This window comes from Phallusia mammillata, chromosome 6 (assembly GCF_965637545.1).
Source record: "Phallusia mammillata chromosome 6, kaPhaMamm4.hap1.1, whole genome shotgun sequence".
NCBI classification, from domain to species: Eukaryota; Metazoa; Chordata; class Ascidiacea; order Phlebobranchia; family Ascidiidae; genus Phallusia; species Phallusia mammillata.
In genome coordinates, this window is record NC_137257.1 from 5167165 (window position 1) to 5188959 (window position 21795).

A 21795-nucleotide genomic window follows, 5' to 3' on the forward strand; every position below is an offset into this window, starting at 1 on the left:
TTTACCTGTTTTTTTTCAGAATATAGCAAAATCATAGTGCGCCAGGCCTATTAAAGGCGTTGTACCGAATCAGCTGATTTCCCAAGCATTCCCATGTGGCAAAGCACAGTCAAGAAAATCTAGTCTGCGGTGGGATTCGGGCTGATCCCAGTATGCATATGTTCATCTTAGCAGAATATAGCAAGTGTTTAAAAAAAAAAATTTTCTCAAAAACGGAAATGCAAAATAAGTAGTAAATATTGCGAAATTCAACAGAAAACCTACATCATGTGTTCTGACGCAATAACAACAACACACGATGTGTAACATAACACCATGGACAAAATCACATCTGGAGACATTGTAAAGGGAAATGGAAGGGTTCAGATTTCTTTTCTAGTTTAAGAAGTGATTCTAAAACACATTGATCTCTGGCATAACAAAAATACTGTATAGGAGGAGCTACTAAACAAAGCGACAACTGTCATTTGTAGTCAATTTCGTAAACGCATGTGAAACACAGACAAAAAATGCTTTTGTTTATCTTATGACTGTGCCTTTGTTTTTGTTCCCAAGGGGTGGCTATGTTATGTACACGTTGTGTAACTTTCCCAGACGTAATAGTAATAACCAAATAAAGTAGTCCAAAGAAATGTTCCAATTGGCTGCTGTGTTACATGATATTGTGAAAACAAACAGACACCTTAGTAACAATAACTTTCCTTAACTAAAGTTGTAATGTTAACTGCCAATGTTTAAGGCATAACAACTATAAAAATGTTAACTTGAAACAAGGTGTGTCATGTTTTAAACAACTAAATGTAACCAAATCATTAGCACCAAGTCATTTGTGGTGCACATCTTACGTGTTTTGGTTTGTTTTGTTCAAGTGTTCGACCTTATTGTCTTGAATTAGATACCACAATCATGTAATTTGTCCAGTAATACACTTCATTTTGAGTCGCAAAAAACGATTTGGACATACCATCTTAGATTTTTTTTTCTGAGTCTGTAACAACTGGACGAAAAACGGGCTTAATATTTTTAGGCGAAACCGACAGGTCAATCCAAAAACGTATGGGGCCAAATGTTACAAGCAGAAACAGTCCAATTTTTACTCCGCGTGTTCCGGTCTAAATCATGAAGGCAACCAAAAATCGCCACGTCGTGAATGACCACCCATCCAACGTGGCAGAAGCGCTCAATATTCGTACCCTTTATGCTAAGCACTACTGCAAAATGGAACGGCTTGCGTGCGAACGTCTATGTATTCGTGCACGATTCAGTTCTACATGTTCTGTACTCTGGCAAAAATACCTCGCAATTGCGTATGTGAGCTCCCATTTCCAAAGATAGATTAAGGGGACGTTCTGTTCGTTACGAAAACTGCTGACATTGATTGCACTATATCATAGTTTTGATGAATGTGGAAAATTGTATGCAAATCATGTGCACGCATGTTGTATGTATGTATTTGAATGTGAAATTTCATGTGAATTTTGGCTGCCAAACACAGACGCACATTTTGGCGACACGGAATTTGATGTTTGCCCGGAACATTGATCGACACAACAGGACAATTTAAATGTAAATTGATGTCGATGTGTTAAAATCGATTTTCCAAACTGTATGTAAATTTGTCTACCTCTACCGTGCGTCGAATTCACAGTAGACTTATATAGCGACAGAAATATGGGACTTTTTGAAATCAATCAAATGTGTTTTTTGGACATTGTAATAGTTATTGAACCATATTCCCAAGTAAACGAGTTAAAGCTTGTTTTGCCTTTAGTTTGGCGCTTGTCTGTGAAGTATGGGTATAATTAGACTGTAATTCGTTGGAGCACAAAACGAAACGTTAATTTTGCATCGATTATTGGCAACAGTGATGGTAAAAATGTCTTCAACATACCTTACGATATACAAGCTTATATTTAAGTCGTTTCTGGGCCTGTTGAAATTCGAAATTAAAGATGAATGAGGAGAATTTAATGCGAGGTTTCCATCAACAATAGAACAAACTTTACAAAATATACTAAAAGTAATTTATTTACAAACACAACCGCCAGAGTACTTGTGTATGTTGAATACATCATACAAACGTTTCAACAATCGCTGTTGTCATCATCAGTAGTTTAGGAAAGTTCAATTCCCGAAATAAACTACAAGTAAAATGAGTAGTTTCGTTTCGACAAGCCGAAAAACATTTTGATGGTGGGCGTCTGTTTTTGAAACATCGTTAAGTGTGGGGTCAACTCGGATACAACCAGCGGTTACCAGTTCTGTTCTGCGTCATTTACAGAACATGCCGACGAGAGAGGCCTGAACAAGACGAGCTCGAGTCAAAACAGGCGATGCTGTACTTTGGCGCATTACATAAAGACGAAAATAGCGTCTCACCTTATGGGAAGATTTGGGTTTGCTTGTTATGGAGTTATATCCGATGAGTTAACGTTACATGTCGTGTCAGCCTGGCCCGAAAATAAACAGTTAACGCGATGAGATAAGGCCTTTGGTTACACGATTCTGCAAGCGACTTTGGCCGATACGCAGTTTATAACCTTTGTGATAGTTTAACAACGGTTCCATCAAAACAAGAGAAACGTTATTCGAATCTTGTAACGAACTAAGGCGTTTTCTTAAAAGTGAAAAATCGTGATATTTTCTGGAACGGTAAAAAGACCCTTCGTGATATCTCATATATGTGCAAAATATGCTGAATCACGTTTACTTTCTGGCTTCAAGAACATTTTTGATTGTGATTCAGCGTTTTTATCTTCCCCATTTAGACAAGACAAAAACATGAAAAAAACACCGCTAGGGTTACTAGGCCTGCTTTAAATCAATCAACAACACGTTGAAGATGTAAAATTTTCAACCGTAAACAATGTTTTACTTCTGTTAGGGATTGCAAAACTTTCTTTGTGCTTGTAAAATTGAAAACTTCTTACGTGAAGGATTTGAATTTTGTCGGACAATGTTTATCAACATTATGATCCCTAAATTTGTCTTTACAGCCTTTCTCTTAACCCTAATGAAAACTATGATTTAATTTTGTTAATGATTTTGCTATCGGACCCCCGAAATAGAGCACAATGACCCCCTTTATCATTAAATAGCAACATTAGTTTGCAAATTTGATTAGATAAGAACCTAATTTCTCAATACCAGCTACAAATCGAAAGTTAAAAACAACGAAACCAAATCATCAAAAAACTCTATAGAAGTTATTTTCTTTGCGATTGTTATGCTACAACTTCACAAGTGACATTTTTGTCAATTGTTGACAAAGTCAAAACAGGAATTATGTCATTTTTCTCTTTTTTTATTTATTTCTATTAAAAACTATTAGTTTGCCGCTCAAAAACGCCAAAAAGAAAAGAAAAAGCTTCCAGCTAACAACCTAAATCTAATCATTCAGTGATTTTATGTCAGGTGACTACGGAGTCGCTTAATAGGGGATCTACCCACGCTGTGATAAATCAACGGCAGTAGAAAAATTTACGAGAAAGTTCGGACCGTAAAAAGCCGATTCATGCCACAAGAAAAGTTTCCAACAAAAAACGAACAAAAACAGAAAAGATTGAGAAGGTGAGAGAATAAGAGAAGAGAGAGGAAGATAGACAGGCAAAACACTTCCGGGAAGCAAAATACACCGCAAATTTGCTACTAAGAATCGAACAGGTCATTGCCTGGCAGGGTCACGCCAGCTCAACCGTTCTTAAGAGCTGGTAAACATACCAAGCTAATCCCGAGGCATCGGCTGCACGTCGGACTTCGGTAATCTTATCAATAAAAACGCCTCGGACCGTTCGCGAAAGTCTCGCGATTTTTCGCGTTTTCGAATTTTTCTTCTTCGATTGTTGCCGCCCCCGTAAGCCGTTGTGACGTCATTGAAGGTTGTGTTTAGCTCACAACACGCGGTAATAATTGTGGGATGGATGCGAAAGAACGAAACACATTCCTGGAAGTGTGATTGCAAATCATTGGTACCGCGTCGCTGCAAGGTCACAGGATCAACTTTGCTGGGAAAATTCGAATTTAATTCATCGATTTCCTGGGAACCCGAAGCGACAACGCCAACCGCAGAATTGCTTTTTAATTTTACGACAGTTGGACAAAACATCCACTAAATGTGCAACTTGGTAGACGAAATGTTTTGTTCGTTTTTTGTATGTTCTGATATTGGTTTTATATTTCCGTTTGAAAATCACGTGTTAAGAAAAACACAACTGCCATAGTGCTTGTGTTTATCGCTATTATTATCATAAATACAAAAACGCTTTTTGACAGTTCTGTTATTATTACAGCTACTTTCCATGCGGTTTTCCAGTGCTTCAAACTTCAAGAAAAATATGTTTGTTTTACTTGGCAAGTATTTCAGCTAACCTTGTTTCAAGAATCAACCGGTTTGATGGGCACATGTATTTTTTTCAAAAGAGAAAATGATGTTATCCAGTATCAGCAAGATCGTACGCATTAGCAAAGCAGTTTACATATCAATTATCACTTACGGATATGATATGCATACAAACTGGCAGTTTCCAAATTCGAGGAACGATCTGTTGCCACTATACGCATGTGGTAGGCAACTGTAACTCAACCGATTGCGAAATAAAACTCGTTGTTTGAATTACTTTACCAATGCGACACACGAACATGCTTTTTGAAACACATATAGTATATAATGAAACAGGGGTGGACAACCTGCGACCCGCGGGAACATGCGGCCCTTGATTAAAGGTTGTTCGGCCCGCAGAGATGCTTGGATTTTAAATGTACTGCTAAACGAGTCCAACTATTATAATTTTTGAGCAGATTAATGCGCCCGATTCTATTTTTCTGCGACCAGGCAATATGTGGCTAGAATTAAATGCAAATTTTACTTGTAGTTAAGCATATTTGGTAAGCAACAAAGTAAAATTACCACAGGTGCGGCCCGCGATCTAATTTTGGAAATTGTATTTGGCCCCACAGTATCAAAGGTCGCCCACCCCTGCAATAAAACGAGGTGTTTTGTATCTTTATGCCATTGTCTCCCAATTTGGTTAAACCACGGAAGCAATATGCTTATGAATACAATAAAAAAATACAAAACGTCGTTAATCTCCGATTCAATACATCGTAATACCTTACTTAGTTTTTGTGATGAAGCATACAAAATGGGGTGCTATGTTCGAAACGACAAGAAAATTTCCTATTGGCAGTGTGTTTACCAATACCCTATAATTTTGGTAGCAAAGGCCGCGTTTGTGCTAATGTTATTGGTTATATAATATCTGACAAGGCCTTCATCTCAACTTCCAATTCGCAGACTTAAATCAGTGGGAGAATGGTTTTCGAAGAGTTCGAGACCATTCTATAAACAGAGATCATTTCTTGTTTTTATCATTAAAGGCAAACTATCTGCTTTCATGACTTTAAAGCGGTTCTTGGTTATTGAAAGCTTGGTTATATAAAGTTCCACAACTAAAGCTGCTGGCCGTTTCAGCAAGAACATTGGAAACGAAATCAATAGAAAGAATCACTTTTCTTTCTGGGAAGGTGTACTATTTACTTGTTTGTCATGTTTTTTTAGCATGTTAAACCGAAAAAAAAACGAAATCTTTTCCAACGTAATATGATTTTTTTGTCACCACATGGGTGGCGTTGGAATTTAGGATGTGATTAGGTGGTAAGTGAGCAACAAATACTTTGAACAATTAGTGTAAAACGCATTCTTTCAGTTTCGGCACAGCCACCAATGAATATCAAGACCTTTGATCAGAACTTGAATCGCCAAAAGGAATCTGACGAGAAAGTTGGCGACGCATTTCTGCTGATCAGCTCACTTGAAAGCGAGATGATTAATCTTGTTTCGGTCGCGCGAAAGGACTGTTGGAAACTTCAAAGTCAAGGAAACTAATTCCAGCAACACAGAATGGCTTGTCTCAGAAGGGAAGTGGCACTTTCTCTTTCACCTGTGTTGTTTTTATTGACGGCTGTATTCCGTTGGTTAATCGTTCACGCACGTTTGGGTGTTTGTTGATGAGTGAAGTCATATGAATAAGCGTTGCCTGCTAACTGCGTGCAGTGATTGTTGGTGCACAAAACGCCAGGAAAATATACTTGCAAACATTGAACACTAAACTTAATGAGACGTTTGACCAAAAACAAAACTGCCAGGGAACTTGTATGCGGTGAATACATCATGTTGCTGATGTTTCAACTTTTTCTGTTGTGATGGTCAATAGAAAATGCTATTATAGCTTATACCTTATGCCAAGTTTAGAGCACGTCAACAGAAAAAGTGATCAATGACGCAAGCAATAACGCCATAATATTTAAACAGAAAATAACGTAGTAGCCTACTTCCTGACATATTAGGTATTAATATAGCTTTTATAGAATAACCATAGCATGTTAAAAATTGAGATACTTCTGTAAACGTTTTAAGCAAGTTGAGTTACCATAAAGCTCACTTAGATTCATAAGGTTAGCGGTTCTAATCCCCTCTTTGCATTGCATTTTTTTAACCCCGACATTTTAAACTAATTTAATAAACAATCACTATAAATCAAAAAATCTAATATTTAAAAACAAAACATCTTGTTGGCAGATTTCTTACATGTTTTTTAAGTTGGACTGCAATCACGAATACTGGAATGAAACGAAGCGATACTAAATGTATTTTTTGTAAACCAGGGGTGTTAGCGGGCTTGATATTTCGGCTTATACCTGATTTTTTGGATAGTTTGAAAGCCCGAATTAGACCGGAAAATTAGATTTACGAAGGTTAAATTGAGACACAATTATTATTACGCAGTGTAAAGACCTAATCAAGTACCATTGAAACCGTCAGCGCGATCCCGACTCAAAAAGCCCGCACAGACACAAAACTCTGATAATGGCAATATCATATTCCAAACGCTATAACCGCTTAGATTTAAATGATACTCGGTCGCCAATCCAATGACCGCAAAAATGCAAATTTGCAATCGTATTCTTACGTCAAGACTCGGCAATAAACCCGCAGAATTCGATGGGTCCCCAAATATACTAACGTCACATTGCCACTTATGACGCAATAATGTGCAGAATTCTGCAGACATGGCTTTTTTGGCAAATTAGCTAGCGCGGGCGCATTTGACTGGCATTCCCTACATTTTGTCGTCACTGGATATTAACATGTAAGTTTTTTTTAAATGAACGATTTGCATACAGCGACATCAGGCAAGACGGTTATGCCAATTCGAGAACGTCTTTCCCGTCTTCAGACGCGAGCCATCTGTTTCGTCACAAAACGTTATTAGGTTAACACGTCAGTTTTTTGCTTGATTTTTTTAGCTGAAAATTTAGGGTTACCTTGGAAAGTGGTTTTACAGAGCACAGACCTGTCTTTGAACAAGCGCTACACGTTATCAAAATCTCGATAAATAACCACGTTATATGTTAGTGTAATGTTCAATGTGGCTATGCGTTTAACATTCGTTTTCATTCTCGATTTATTGTCCAATTTGATTCTTAGTTCAATGTTCAAATTGATTCTTAATACAATGTTTAATTTGGTTCTTAGTACAATGTTCAATTCGATTGTTGGTTTAATGTTTAATTTGATCCCTAGTTCAATGTCCAGAGTACGTTTGTTGTGCCAAAGTCCTGAACATTGTTTCACATTGTAATACTTATGAACAACTCAGTTACGCTTAAAACAGACCAACGGGATTAAGTAGTGGTTCAATAACACACTTTGGATAATCATTAGCAAACATACGCAGCACAAAAAAGCGATGACATAGTCGATAACGAAGTATACGGCCAACACCGGTCTGTAAAAAGACGACATAAGGCACAACCCATAGTTCACCAATAAGCTGTCACACTTATATTCAAATTAATAACAGCTTAACAGTAAAGAATAGGGATGTAATAAACTGTGTGTGGACTACTTCAACTGGAACTGAACTGTTATATTCAAAGTAGTCCGCGCATAATAAATAAAGAGCGGGTGGCGAAATCATATGGTTTTGTATTCAGTGGTGGGATTCAGCCGGTTCGCACCGGTTCTATGGAATCGTCTCACGACATTTTATGAGATCAGCGTACCGGTTAGCATTACTGGTTACTTTCACTGGATTTTTGTAACAGAACCGGCTGAAAAAAATATGACTTTTGTTATAGAACTGGCTGACAAAAAATTTAAAACCCGCTACTGCTTGTATTTGTGTAGTTCACAATTACTCATGTATAAAACGTAAAAAAAATAATAAACCACCGTACAAGGTCGCTTTATAGCGAAAAGTGGGAAAGTGAACCATTGTACCGCAATTTATGAAATTAGTAAAAGTCAAGTAAATTTACACCCAGCTGTCAAAGGCATATAATGAAGATGCCATCAATGAAAAAATTTGTGAGTTTTTGTAGCATTTTGTGTCTTTATAATCTGGCGTGGGTTTCAGCATTTTTATTTTTATTAGTAAACGACAAAAAAACTGTTGGATTGTCAAATTACTATACTGAAATTAAATGTGACGTTTAAAGAAAAACACCAATAAAAAGCGTTTTTCCGTGCCTATTGTGGTTTTGTAGGCGTGCGGATTGGTAATTTCAATCAGAAAACGAGATCAAATATGAGATCCTCAGAAAATCTGCACTGAACGATGTTGTTTTGTTTGACAATACCAAAAGAACATACATCAAAAGAAACATACTGTTTAGTGAATTTTCTGCAGCTACTTGCGGTTTCATAAGCTAACATGGGTTTCGACTTGTAATCAGAGAAAAATCGTCGTAGAATGTTTACTCAAATATCTTACATGCAGAAACATCAGATATACGCTATCAGCGCGTTCATCTGAAGTCGTGAGTGCGGCAAAGTGGCCAACATGCAGCATCAAGAAGTTTAAAATCTCTTGATCCATGGCTAAGCTATATTCAAGTGTCGTTGGCGGATGAATTAAAGCCGACTTAATGCGTAGGTCAAAAGGACGCCGTGCTACAAAACTGATCGCGTTGCCGTGACAACGACTCTGCTTACGTAGGTTGACGAGTCGCAAACTGCTCAAGGGAGATTTCATTGGCGGATGACTTTGGACAAGTCCATGCTTAATATTTTTTACCTCCTTTAGTCTAACCTTTTTTAACTTTTAACAAAGTGTTCTTAAAAATGTTATATATTTCCCTGAATCCCAAAATTTTGTTTAATTTTTATACTGGAACAATGTGCTTCCTAATTTTTTGTAGGATGCATCTACGTATTACACCTTAACACAAATCATAACAACAAACTGTAAACAAATCTTTACAATACCTTGTTAATTGTATCAATTTGAATCAATTGGAAAGTTGTATCAAATGGTACAGTAGATGACTTATTGTAAATAGCAATTGAAAACTACGTTTGGAACGGCCAAACTTGTTTCGCTTTTGATGTCTGTCTTCATGTCATAAAACCACGACAACGAAGTTGAATGTCATCTTGTAATCACAAAATGACGCATCAAGGCGTGGCGATGTTTTATTTGAGGGGAAGGGGTCATAAAAATAATATTGCGGCTTATTAAAGTTGTTTGTTATTGGCCTATTTCCATCACTTTGTTCATTTTGTTTTTTACATTTTGTTTTTCCATCAAAACCTTTTCATCATAATTCATACATAAACACCAATTGTTCATCCTTCAATGTGCATATTTGATTTGTTAAAAGAAGGCATTATCAGAACCTTATTCAAATAGAATTTATTTCTTCCAACTCTTCGTCCAGCAACGTATAGTGATTATACTTTTAGGCTTACATGGCGAATCTAATCTTTTAAATAGAGTTTGCGAAAGTGGTGGTTTTAACCGACGTACGTGTTCGTAATTTTATTTTATTGTGTTTTGTACCACGTGTTATCCTGGTAAGAAACAGTCAGTTGGTGTCAATGCATCAAACTTTGGCAGATATTAGGCGTAAATCAATTTTTATTGTTTCTGCCTTTCAATGCTCTACCCAAAAAAAGCAAGTTAATAAAATGTACATCACCAAAATTAGGCACATACAATTTTGCTAAAAACAAAAAAAATGGGTATTGTTGGATTTTTCTTTAATAAATTGCTGAAGTTTTGGTAAACGTGTTTTGTGTAAAACCTCCACGTTTTATTTTAATTTAATGGACATTTTTTATTTCTGATTGAAATATGTCGAGGCATAGTGACTAGTTACTTTTCACGTAACCACTTTTTGGTAAAAATACCGTGCCCTTTACCAGAATATATCAGTATTTTGGCCAAATCTATTCTCACGACTATTATCGGAATATAGTTGCACGTGAACTTTTTATCTTTTTGACATTTAATTGCAAGCATCCGAAATTAAATAGAACGCTGAACCAATCAAGGAACTGTATTTAGTAGCGAGTGAATCGCAAGCCGCTATTTAAAGCGCAGAGTAGCTAAATATAACGGTGTACTTCACCTGCCTGTTAGTTAAAGCGGACAGTGCGTTTCAATTCGACTCGTCTCGTTTCAACTTTCCGGTCAAAACCTAGAGGAAAGTTTGGGCTGCTGTGACGTAGTGCGGTCGCATTCCAATCGAGTCAAGCAGTGATTAAGCAACAAATCTTTCCAGGAAGTTGGTGCGTAATTGTAATGCAGTTTTTTTTTCCAGTGCAGAATATTGCATTTGAGGTTTTCAATTTTTTTTAAATTGTTGTATAATTAATAATATAACAGTGATTAGTGATTATTAAAACGCCCGCAATTAAAAAAATTTCTTAATTTAGACCAGAGTTGCAAGCGGGCCCGAAATCTGAGCCCGAACCCGGCCCGAACCCGAAAGTATAAGCCCGAAGCCCGACCCGAACCCGAAACGTTTTTGTGAAGCCCGTTTAGGCCCGAAATTGTGATTGACAGGTCTATCCACGAAAGCCTTGCAACAAAGTATGAGCAAGAAAAAAAGAGAAAAGACAACAGACACAATGAACAATAGTAGACAATGGGGTAAACAATACGTTTTAGACCAGGTTGGGCATTAGATCAAAGCCAGAGAATTGTTACTAAAAAATGGCGGAAACGGAACGTAAAGTCAGGCCCGTTTTGAGCCCGTTTTCTGACAAATACCTAAGCCCGAACCCGGCCCGAAAAGCCCGGCCCGACTTGCAACTCTGATTTAGACAAACTCTTTGGCAGTTGTACCTCGGTTTAGGCTAATTTTATGCCGGTATTTAGTGTTTTAATATGTTCCGTAGGTATTTTTTAAATGATAAGTTACTACACAGTGGAAATAAGGTTTAATAAATTGTTAAATGATTATTACTGTTATGGAACACTAAATCGGACATGAATAGTGCCCATTTAAAAGTAAAATACCCAGAACCTTTCATTGTTGACGAAAACATCGACAGTTGAAACGTCTGCAAGAAAATATACTCACTATAATACAATGGGTCTTTGGCAGTTTATCATTGAAATAAAAAAGCGCCCACGTGTCTGAGATAATTAAATACACACCGAACAGTTTTCAAAAAACCTTGCCTCAACTTGGATTTACAACTTGCAAGGCCTGTATAGTTTTATATAAGGTCCCTGTAAACAGCTACGAGCCAAAATAAAAAGTACCTATTAGCATGAATTTACACGCCGCACCAGAGATGTTAGCGAAACCTCAAGAACCCGGCCCGAACCCATAACATACAAGCCAGAAGCCCAACCCGAACCCGAATCGTTTTTTCAAAGACCGTTTAGGCCCGAAAGTTTGATTAGAAAAAAGTAGAGATATGCAGAATATAATAAAGAAGACATCACCAATGGACAATACACATTTATAGACAATGACTCAAACAAGACGTTTTAGGGCTGTTGAACATTAGGTAAAGTCCAGCAACTACATAGAAACTCAGGTAATTTTATTTAAACAAAAATACGGACACAGAATGTGAAGCTATGCCCAAATCAAGCTCGTTTGGTAAAAAAAACCTAAGCCCGAACACGGCCCGACTTACAACTCTGTCCGCAATGTCCACACAGTTGCATTTAAGTTTGCATGTTGCTGAAGTTAGGGATGAAGTCATCAAGGAAGCGCCAACGCATCTTGGCAATAGTGGAAAACACCGGGATGTGTTAATGCAAATATGGGGCGCGAAGCCTCCAACGGACACGGAAATTCGGAGCTCGTTTTCCGCTTACGTAAAACAGGGAACACCCCTCGCCTTCGTGTTGTAAACAAATGTATTGTCCGATCACACTGCTTTGTATATCAGGATCAATATGTTAAAATCGGAATACTGATTTATCATATAAAGAGGTGAATTTATTACGAGAATAAAAACGGACTTTTGGTTAGTGTTGTAATCCATATTTATATTATATTTACATATTCCAAAATTCCGTAAGCACAAAACGGCTTCTAAAACAAAAAAAGTCGTTTTGGGAAACATTTTTAGTGTCAAAGTTGAAATAATGGATGCTGATCGTTATTGGATAAAAGCCCCAAAACAAAATTAAAAACGGAACTTTGATTGATGTTGCAATCCATATTTATTTGTATATATTCCCATATCCCCAAATTCCGTAAGCACAAAACGGCTTCCTAAATAAAAAAGGTAGTTTTTGAAACATTTTTTAGTGTCAAAGCTGAAAAAATAAATACTGATCGTTATTGGATGAAAGCCGAAAAAGAGAATTAAAAAACGAGTCTTTGCTGGTTAGTGTTGTATTTCATATTTAGTTGTGTTTACGCTTTGATTCGATGTGTATACGATGTGTAAAACTATAGTTTTCGGTCATTGCTGTTTAATCCAATGTGTTCAAATGTTTCATTTTAAGCACTAGATTTTATACCACACAAACTAATGCATTTTGTCAACTAATTTTCTCAATGTTCGTGATTCGTACTGTTTGTGTTAGATTTTAAAATCGTCCAAATCAAATAAAGGTGGAAACCTAATACGTTTCGCAAACAACCGGCAAAAGACCTCACCAGAAAAACAAACCCTTAATACGGGCTTCCAGCATTCAAGGGTTTGAGGAATGGCAGAAAAACAATTGAGCGCATAAGTAAAGTTCGCCAGGTCAGACCTGAGGCCAGCGCACGATTGTGGCTGAAGGTGGTTCCCCTATCGTCAGGTCGTGTGGCTATTATCCTCTATATCTCCGATTGCAGGTCTACCCGCGTGCGCCATTTTGGCTCTTCTTCCAATTTGCGATTTGCTCCTAATCGCCAACTTTTGCCACTTGGAGCATCAGAGAGATAAGAAGACTAGAGAAAGGTGAACGAAGGTTGTATTTGTTGCGACATTATAGTTACGCAACTATTTGCTCTTACTCGGTCATTGTGTTTTTTGCTTTCTGTTCGCTTCGACATTCCGTCATGAATGCGGTTTGGCGAAACAACGACAAGACAATTCGATGACGCACGTCGACTGTTACGTCATTGACGCCTATTGTTGTCGAAAAGTGGGACTGTTTACGTGTGTTTGCTCAAAGCATTTGCACAGTTTGGTTTCGTGGTCAAAATACATATAAGCAAGAGGTAGCATAAACTGGTAAAATGTACAATCAATATGTGAAACCAATTCAGTAATGCAATTTTATACATCAAACTAAAAAAGGCTACGTAATTGAAAAATCCCACTTTCGTATTGCAATAAACAACATAGGATGTCATTTGTTTCATTTTTAATCTGGGCCCCATTGTTTTTAAATGCCATACCTAGTTTAAGCCTTCAATTTTACCAGCTCATGCGCTTGCGAGAACGTTGTGTATTATGATCACTATAGCTCAATGCCCAATTTCGAAAGCACAAACAGGCTTCTTGACAAAAAAATAGAAACATTTTTTAGTATCAAAGCTGAAAAAAAATAATCCTGATCGTTATTGGATAAGGGTCGAAAAAGAACTCTAAAGAAGTATATAGTAGCAATACTTTAGAAAACCATTGCAGTTATAAGCTCACAAGAAAATCTAAGCTAAACATATAAATAAAGTTCAGCTTAAACAGTAATTTAATTAGACCAGTGGTTCTTAACCCTTTTCCCTGCTGCACCCCTTTCAAATCACCAACCAATTTTCGCACCCCCCTGGGTTTTTGAATTTATATAGAATAGACCTAACCAACCTTAACGATTCAGTATCCCCGCAACCCCTAGGAACAGTTCTCGTACCTCTTGGGGGTGCGTGCACCCCTGGTTACGAACCCCTGGATTAGACCAATACGAAATTGCTCACAATGGACAACAAATGTTGCCTACATATAGAAAGCTTGTTGTGCATGCTCAGCAGACCGCTAAAAAATCATACTGGTTATTGCCCATTGTGAATAACTCGTATAGCTCACAGTGGTTTAGTGTACTCAGGGAGTTTGTGTGTTAGACCCGACATACGAAAAATCTATGGAAAAATCACAGATGTCAACTTAATGTTACCTCGGTCGCACCGGGGTTGAACCACCACCGCAAACAGGCCGAATCGTATCACGTCTAGAAGAGTCACGTTTTTTTCCGCAACCTACTGGAAATAATCGCCGAACGTGCTGGAATCTGTACAGCCAATTACTTACCCGACCATGACGGCAACACGAAGGTGGCTTCTCATCCTGTACGAAAGCTTTTTTATTTTTTATCGTCCGTCGGTCAAGTTTTCCGACCGTGTCTGTTTACGTCGGCCGAGGAACAAATTTTGTTGCGTAAACGACCGGTTGTGTACATGACGTGGCGCAATGCGATTGGGAGAAGGACCGTTCCGCATTTTTTTCTTGTCAACATAAATACTGCTCGACGTGACACGGAATGTAATTGAATGTAAACTTTTGACGTTTCAACTGCGTAATATGGAAACACTTTTTAAATTAATAAAATTGGTCAATGTAAAAAAAATTGAAAATATTTCGCCGACATGACACCGTCAGCTGATATAAAACAGTGATTGACTTCAACAAGACGTAACAAAAACTAAGCAACTGTGCTAAACGGATGGGAAAGGCCATACTACTTGATCTTTCACCTAGTTGATGCTCTCATTTCATTCGAAAAAAGATTTGTTATTTCTGTAGGTGTGCCCATTAACAAATGTCAATCAAAATCACATTTTCAAGTTTTAGACATACATACACAGTCAGAATTTTATCTGCAGTACATATCGTGTGCCGTCAAATCTTTTTAATCCAATAGTGTAAATTAAAACACAATTTGTTTAGTGATATCTAAGCATCAATCAGACGTAAATACACAGCCAGAATTATAACTTTGTCCCCTTGACAGTTGACAAAAGTTATCACATAACACCCGTCGATGACAACAAAATAATTTAGAAAGCCCGATGAAGTACGGTATTGTTTTTTAAAATATTGTATTTTTTATTTATATTTTAAATAAATCTACATCTCACGAGCTTTTACGAAGTTTCAGTTTTTTGTCACAAAAATGTCAATATAACGTGTGAGGAGAAACCAACGAGCCCGTAAACATGAAGCGCAAGAAAATAAACAAATGCTTTTCATCGAACCAAAAATAAACACGCGCAACAAAAGTTTCACAATAGTTGCTCAATAGCGGCATCTTGTGGCGATCTATCACGTGCTATTTAACAGCAAAATGTCGCCAGAGAAGCCAAAAAGAAAGCGAGAGCTTCGGCAAATTGTCTCAGGCCCACACATTCACAAATTATATTCACACGAGCGAACGAAATGGGTTTAATACTGAAATTTATGATAAATTCGTTTGAGTTGCTCATTCAGCAAAACATTGCAACGTTTTGTCATTTTTTAGTTTTTTGGTTAATTTAAATCAGGGGTGGGCAACCTTTGTTACTGTGGGGCCAAAAACAAAAGCCAAAATTAGCTCGCGGGCCGCACCTGTGTATAACACAAGGTGATTTTACTTCGTTGCTTACCAAATATGCTTAACTACAAGTATAATTCGCATTTGATTCTAGCCACATATTGCCAGGTCGCAAAAAATAGCATCGGCACATTAATCTGCTCAAAAATATATAACAGTTTGACTCGTTTGCCAGTACATTTCAAATTCAAGCGTCACCGCGGACCGCACAACCTTGAATCAAGGGCCGCAGGTTGCCCACCCATGATTTAAATAGTTGTTTTTTTCTGTTCGACAAAAGAAAATTGGATTTGCTTCATTTTATCCTAGGTTGGCGGGCCTGAATGCTCACAATGATTCCGCCGTCGAGTTGCCCATTATATTGCAGGTCAGTTGCAATAACGCCTTGTTTGTGTATTTACTCAAAACATGTGAAAATGAGTTTAATTGATAGATGGATAGCAAACATGTTGAGTTTATTTCATAAAATCCAACTGTTTTTGTGATGATAATCATACTTCACTGTATATTGTATGTTAGAAAATCGATAATTCGGCAAAGTTTTTCGCAGACATTTGGTAGCGTTAGTCAATTGTCATTTGATGACTGAGAGTTAATAAATATTGCAAAGATATTTTTTATCTCTATTTGCACAATTTTGATGTAGCCTCTGTCTCTGGTTTATTTGTTATCGCCCAGGATTTAACTGATCTTACCATTGTCGCGGTACAGCGCCATTGTAAGAAGTAGGAGGAATTATAAATGCATCCCTTGATACATATTTACTTTTTGGGTGGTGCCTAAGTTCAGCTCAACGCCCGCGCAATTTTAAACATTCATACATTCAAAAGTGTTCTTGCATGTCCAAATTTCAAGTTTACAATGCAAACCTATGCTTTACTTCACGAGTTAATGCTCAACACCGAATCTAAACAAAGAAGATTGTCACGAAATATAGACTTACTGTTGATAATATTGTTGGCAAAACGTTTTCGCAAAGAGCCAAAAAGTTGGAAAAGGTTGGAAACCCTGCTTCACATAGGTATAAAAAAAATATCATTTAGTCCCAGTACCGAAGTTCAGGGCTTCGGAACAAAACTATATCGCTTGCCCTAACTGTAGGCCTATAGCCTACATAACTATTGTCTTGTATATATTACCTATTAAACTTACTAATATCTCAAACCAGAAAATAAGTGTTTTAAATTGATTTTACTGTGTCTTCTCATGTTTGAGCTCTTGTTAGGAGTTTAGCCTACCAAAAAGTTTGTGTTGTAGCTTAAAACTTTTAAAACCCTAAGATTGTGGTCTTTCACGAGTGAACAACAACATGAGTGCATGTACAAATTGGTTCACAAAAATTTGTGTAATTGGCAGTAATCAGTTGCCATGTAGGCTATGTATGATTTTACATGCAACACGTTTTTAATGCAATTTCGTCTCATAACATACTTTGATTACAAATGTCCTTTAAATCACAGGATCAGTTCTGAAGGGTGCCCGTAAAAAGAGTGTTAAAAACACCCAACTAAGATATATTTTTACTGTATTGGGTGGTTAGTAGGGACTATTCCACAGTTAATTTAAAGGACCTACTTTGCAAGTGTTTTTAAGCTTTTTATAGTAAGGAATATTCTGAAGTGAATTTAGAGACCTATTTTAGGGATTGACATGGACCTCAAAATAAAGACAACTAAAAAAAATTTTTTTTATACGAAACGAAACAAACGTTTTTGAACAAATCTTTGCATTTATACGAGCCATGACATATTACATGCCATATCTTTTTGCCAGAAACAATCTGTTCCAGCAACTCCTTGATCGTAGAAAATACTTAAGGCATCGCACGACACTTCTAGGTTTACTTTTACTTGTAGCAGGGATTTGACTAGTAATTGTTGAAAATAAGAAATCAAGTCAAAAACAAGAACATTTCTTCGAAATAAGGACACGAATTTTTGTAAGACATTGCCCTTAAAAATAGGACATACCTTAGAAATAAGGACGGTATGGCAACTCTGCCTATTTTGCGTTTTTAAGCAACAGATTTTTGTGGTAGGTTGAAGGATGAATTGTGACAACCCGGTGCCGCCCAAGATTACATCGCCTAAAGGTCGTATCATTTCGGGTTGACACCCTTAGTATCGGCTCCCAAGCATTTCGCCACTCAGTCATCTCCCTTCCGAATTTACGGTCCATTTCAAGAGTAAACTTCGACGCCCATTGCACAAAAGCTTGGTAAAACTACAACAAACAGTTAAATGTAGACAGAGCGTTAATGTGCGAAATACCACGACAACTTCATTACCTAAATGGGTGCTGGTATTTATAATTTGCGCGGTAATAGCTGCATTCAGTCGCTAAATTTCCGCGCTGAAAGTAGCATCTATGGTTGGTTAAACTATAGCGGTTTATACTAAGAAATAAGTAGGGTAAAAAAAACCAAACTACCATACAGCTTGTTTGTAATAAATACAATTTATTGCAGAATAGGCTACGTTTTTTATTACTATTTGTTTGAAAATCACTGTTTTTATTACCAATGCAAATAAAATGTTACTTGTTTCAGATTTTTTTAATCAAACAGAAAAATGAAGCTTTATGTTTCAATTTTGTTTGTTGCATTGCTGGGTTTCGCTTCGGCCGGTGTTTACTTCCCAGGTGAGATGTGTTTTTTTACCCAAAACGTTTTTTTTTTCATTTCATGATAATACTCGCTGGGCCAAATATATCCGGGCATTAACGTCAAACGGACACGACGTAACAATATCTTGGTTGTTTTCATGTTAATTTTTTGTATGTTTTTTAATGTGGTAGCCTACATTTTATTCTTTATTGAAACGGTTGCATGATAAAAACTCGCAAGAAACAAGCGTTTAATTTATCTTGCAAAGCAAATTAACCTTAAACTGTTGCCTATTGATGGTTAGCAGAGTTTGGTCGAGTACCAAGAATTAAAACGGCGTAACTCGATACCGAGTTGTCGGGTACTGACTCGCTTTATATGTACGAGTAATTTTTAGTTTTTTTTAGCCATTTACAATAAATGGGTTGCTGGGAAGACAAAACGATTCGTGCAATTGCTGCTCGGTACCGAGTAGTCGGGTACTGACTCGCCTTTTATCTGCGAGTATTTTTTTACTCTTTTCACCGAGTTATAACAGCCTTGGTTGTTGGAAAGACAAAACGAGCCGTGAAATTGCTGCTCGGTACCGAGTAGTCGGGTACTGACTCGTTTTATATCTTCGAGTCATCATTTTTTACTATTTTCAGCGAGTTACAACAGGCTTGGTTGCTGGAAAGACAAAGCGAGTCGTGCAATTCCAACACAGGAGGGAAAGAGAAAGATTTTAGACGGGGAATACAGGAAACGAGATGACGCAATACAGAAATGCGCCAGAGTAGCATTTGTCGGCGGTTACGAGGTCTTCGCTCTACAGGTATTCAACGATAAAGTTAAACGACAGTTCTAAATGGATATTTGACTGATGTCTTCAAACCGTTTTTAAAGTGGGCAATCAACTGTTTTTAGGTTTAAAGTTCAGATGATTTTTAGCAATAAAATAGAAAAAAAACATATTGCTCTAATGTAGCGGTTCTCAAACTGGGGTCCGCGGTCCTTTAGGGGTCCATGAGGCAATTTTGGGGGGACCGCGAAGCGGTTGAAGTAATTGTATAAATATTTTGGGTCAGTTTGTGCCACTGAATAAGTTTAAATCAAATTAAAATTGAGAATCAACTGTCTCCATTGCTAAACAATAGCCTTTATTCCATGACAACTATCAAAAATGCAATTGTTCGCGCAAAATCGTAATGTTTTTTTTTTGTCTTGTCTGTGATGTCACAAACTGTCTTTGGATCATTTTTGCATTAATTAGCTAAAATCTGGCATTCAACTTTGTTTGTTTGTTTTTTGAAATACCCATTCAGGCTTAAGGACCGCGAGCCCTCAAAAAATGGCAAAGGGACCGTTTTGAAAAAATAATGAAAAATTTTGAGAACCACTGCTGTAATGTAAAAATTCAGTTTGAAATATAACTGTTCCCAAACTGAGGTTTGCAACAACCCCGCAGGTTCGTAAAATGGTTTCAGAGTGGTTGTTCATTATAGGGCAAGAACCTCTGTTTTTCGTTCTTTGTGATGTGATTTATTCTATGTTGTGTGGTTGTGACAAAGCTTTAGCAAATGTAACCTTCGATTTAGCATGGAGGATGGTGTGCAAGTTCGGGCAGAGCCAGACTAACCTACCGCGAATACGGGGAGTCAAACGGTTGCGCACGTGACGGCAAAGGCGGCGGATGGGCCAATGAGGTTTACGAGTTGAAAGCTGTGGGAAAAGGTAAGTTGGCTTCAGGCTCGAATTTTTGTTTTAAATCTCATTTTGTTCAAAGGAATAAACTGATTTGGCATTTTTCTTAGCAAGACTATACAATTGCGGATTATCGTGATTACAATTTTAAACGGCTTTGGAAGCAAGGCCCTTCGGCGAGCTCATGGCAAATTAAAATAAAAACATTTAACTGATATGTAAGAAAAACAAACGTTAACATTTTTTTCTGAACAATTTGTGAAGTTCGAGACAGAGTCGTTTGTATTTTTTTGAAAAAAAAACTAATAATCAACATGACGTTACTTTTGTATTCATTTTTGCATTTTTTTCTATTTTTGAGAGCACCACTTTTTTTGTAGGTTATGTTGGATTTAACCCAATTGACATCTAAGATTTTGCGCTGGTGGTTCGAATCCACCGTCGCCGTTAACAAATTATTTTTAAATCGCAGTACGCACGACTCGTATGGGCTGCTGGGTGGACAAGGCAGACCGCGCTATTCCCACTCTTGAGAACATTGAACCTGTTCTTGATGGTCGCTACCAAACCAGACAACAGGCATTAAAGAAGTGTGTGGCTGCCGCCTTTGCTAAGGGTTACACAGTGATCGCTCTACAGAACGGAGGCTGGTGTGCCGGCTCTAGAGACGGGTGGAAAACGTTCCACAAATATGGAAAAAGTTATGCCTGTAAAGGCGACGGAAAAGGCGGCCCTTGGGCGAACCAGGTTTATGGATTGACGTACGAATGGGTCAGGTAGGGTGACACAATAGGTTAAAAGTCGGGTTATGTTTTTTCAGACATTGGAAACTTTTACTAAGAGTTTAAACGCATAGATTTTTTTCCTCCATGGTTAACAAAATGATTTTTTTAATTTGTGATGATCAGCAATTTAATAGCCTACGGACTGTAGCGTCCACTTCCGGAAGTGTTGTGAAATTAGGTGTGCGGTACGCAAGGTCACATAATATACATCTAATTATGTGATTGGGAAAACTTGAATATTGGAAAAATTTGACTTGAAATAATTGCAGTGTTCAAAAAACAATTAGACTGTTTTAATTAGGGAATATTTCTGGTGCAAACAGAAAAGGCTGCCGCAAATTTTCCTAACTTCTTGGCTTAAATCGCAGTGATTTCCTTTTGTTACAGAACATATGCACCTTAAACATTTTCTGATGGCCAGCGACATGATGATCGACGATGGATTTTGCACACGTTTATATTTAGTAGCTGCATGTATTAGTCATTAACACTCCTTGTTGTCGTTAGATGTCGCACTAACTAGTGCAGGCTATTGTATGTTAGTCCAAATGTTCCAAAGAATAAACTGGATCCAAAAAATTCGAGTGTCAATAAAAGCAAGTTTCTTCTGGACAATTCACCAAAATAAACATTTTTGCCATAAAATGTGAAACCAAACGTAAATAACCTAGATTAGGCTATCTAAAAAAATAAAATCTGACGGATAAAAATTAGTGGTGTAACATACATGGGCCTTTCAATTTGTTCCTACATTTAAAATTTGGTCATGACAGTTGTCAAACGTTTTAGAGACAACGCGGTTAGCGCAAATGCCTTGTGCTCACAAGTCTGTGATTTCCAACCAAGACTTTTAAAGCTAAAAATTTGACCGGCATTGACCCAACCCGATGGAATCAGACTAGCTGTAGTAACAAATCTTGGCTCCATAAGCCAACAAATCAGACAAAAA

At 37.3% G+C, this 21795-nt stretch overlaps 1 protein-coding gene across 1 annotated transcript; it reads left to right on the plus strand.

Annotated features, from left to right (window-relative positions):
• The first annotated feature begins 17155 nt into the window (after positions 1-17155).
• On the plus strand, positions 17156-21461 carry LOC145232705 (uncharacterized). Its single transcript, XM_080097376.1, has 6 exons — positions 17156-17990; positions 18322-18413; positions 19026-19192; positions 19956-20091; positions 20534-20837; positions 21234-21461. Exons 2-6 carry the CDS (start codon positions 18344-18346, stop codon positions 21247-21249), a joined length of 693 nt encoding a protein of 230 aa, XP_079953502.1. The 5' UTR covers positions 17156-17990; positions 18322-18343; the 3' UTR covers positions 21250-21461.
• The last annotated feature ends 334 nt before the right edge of the window (positions 21462-21795 follow it).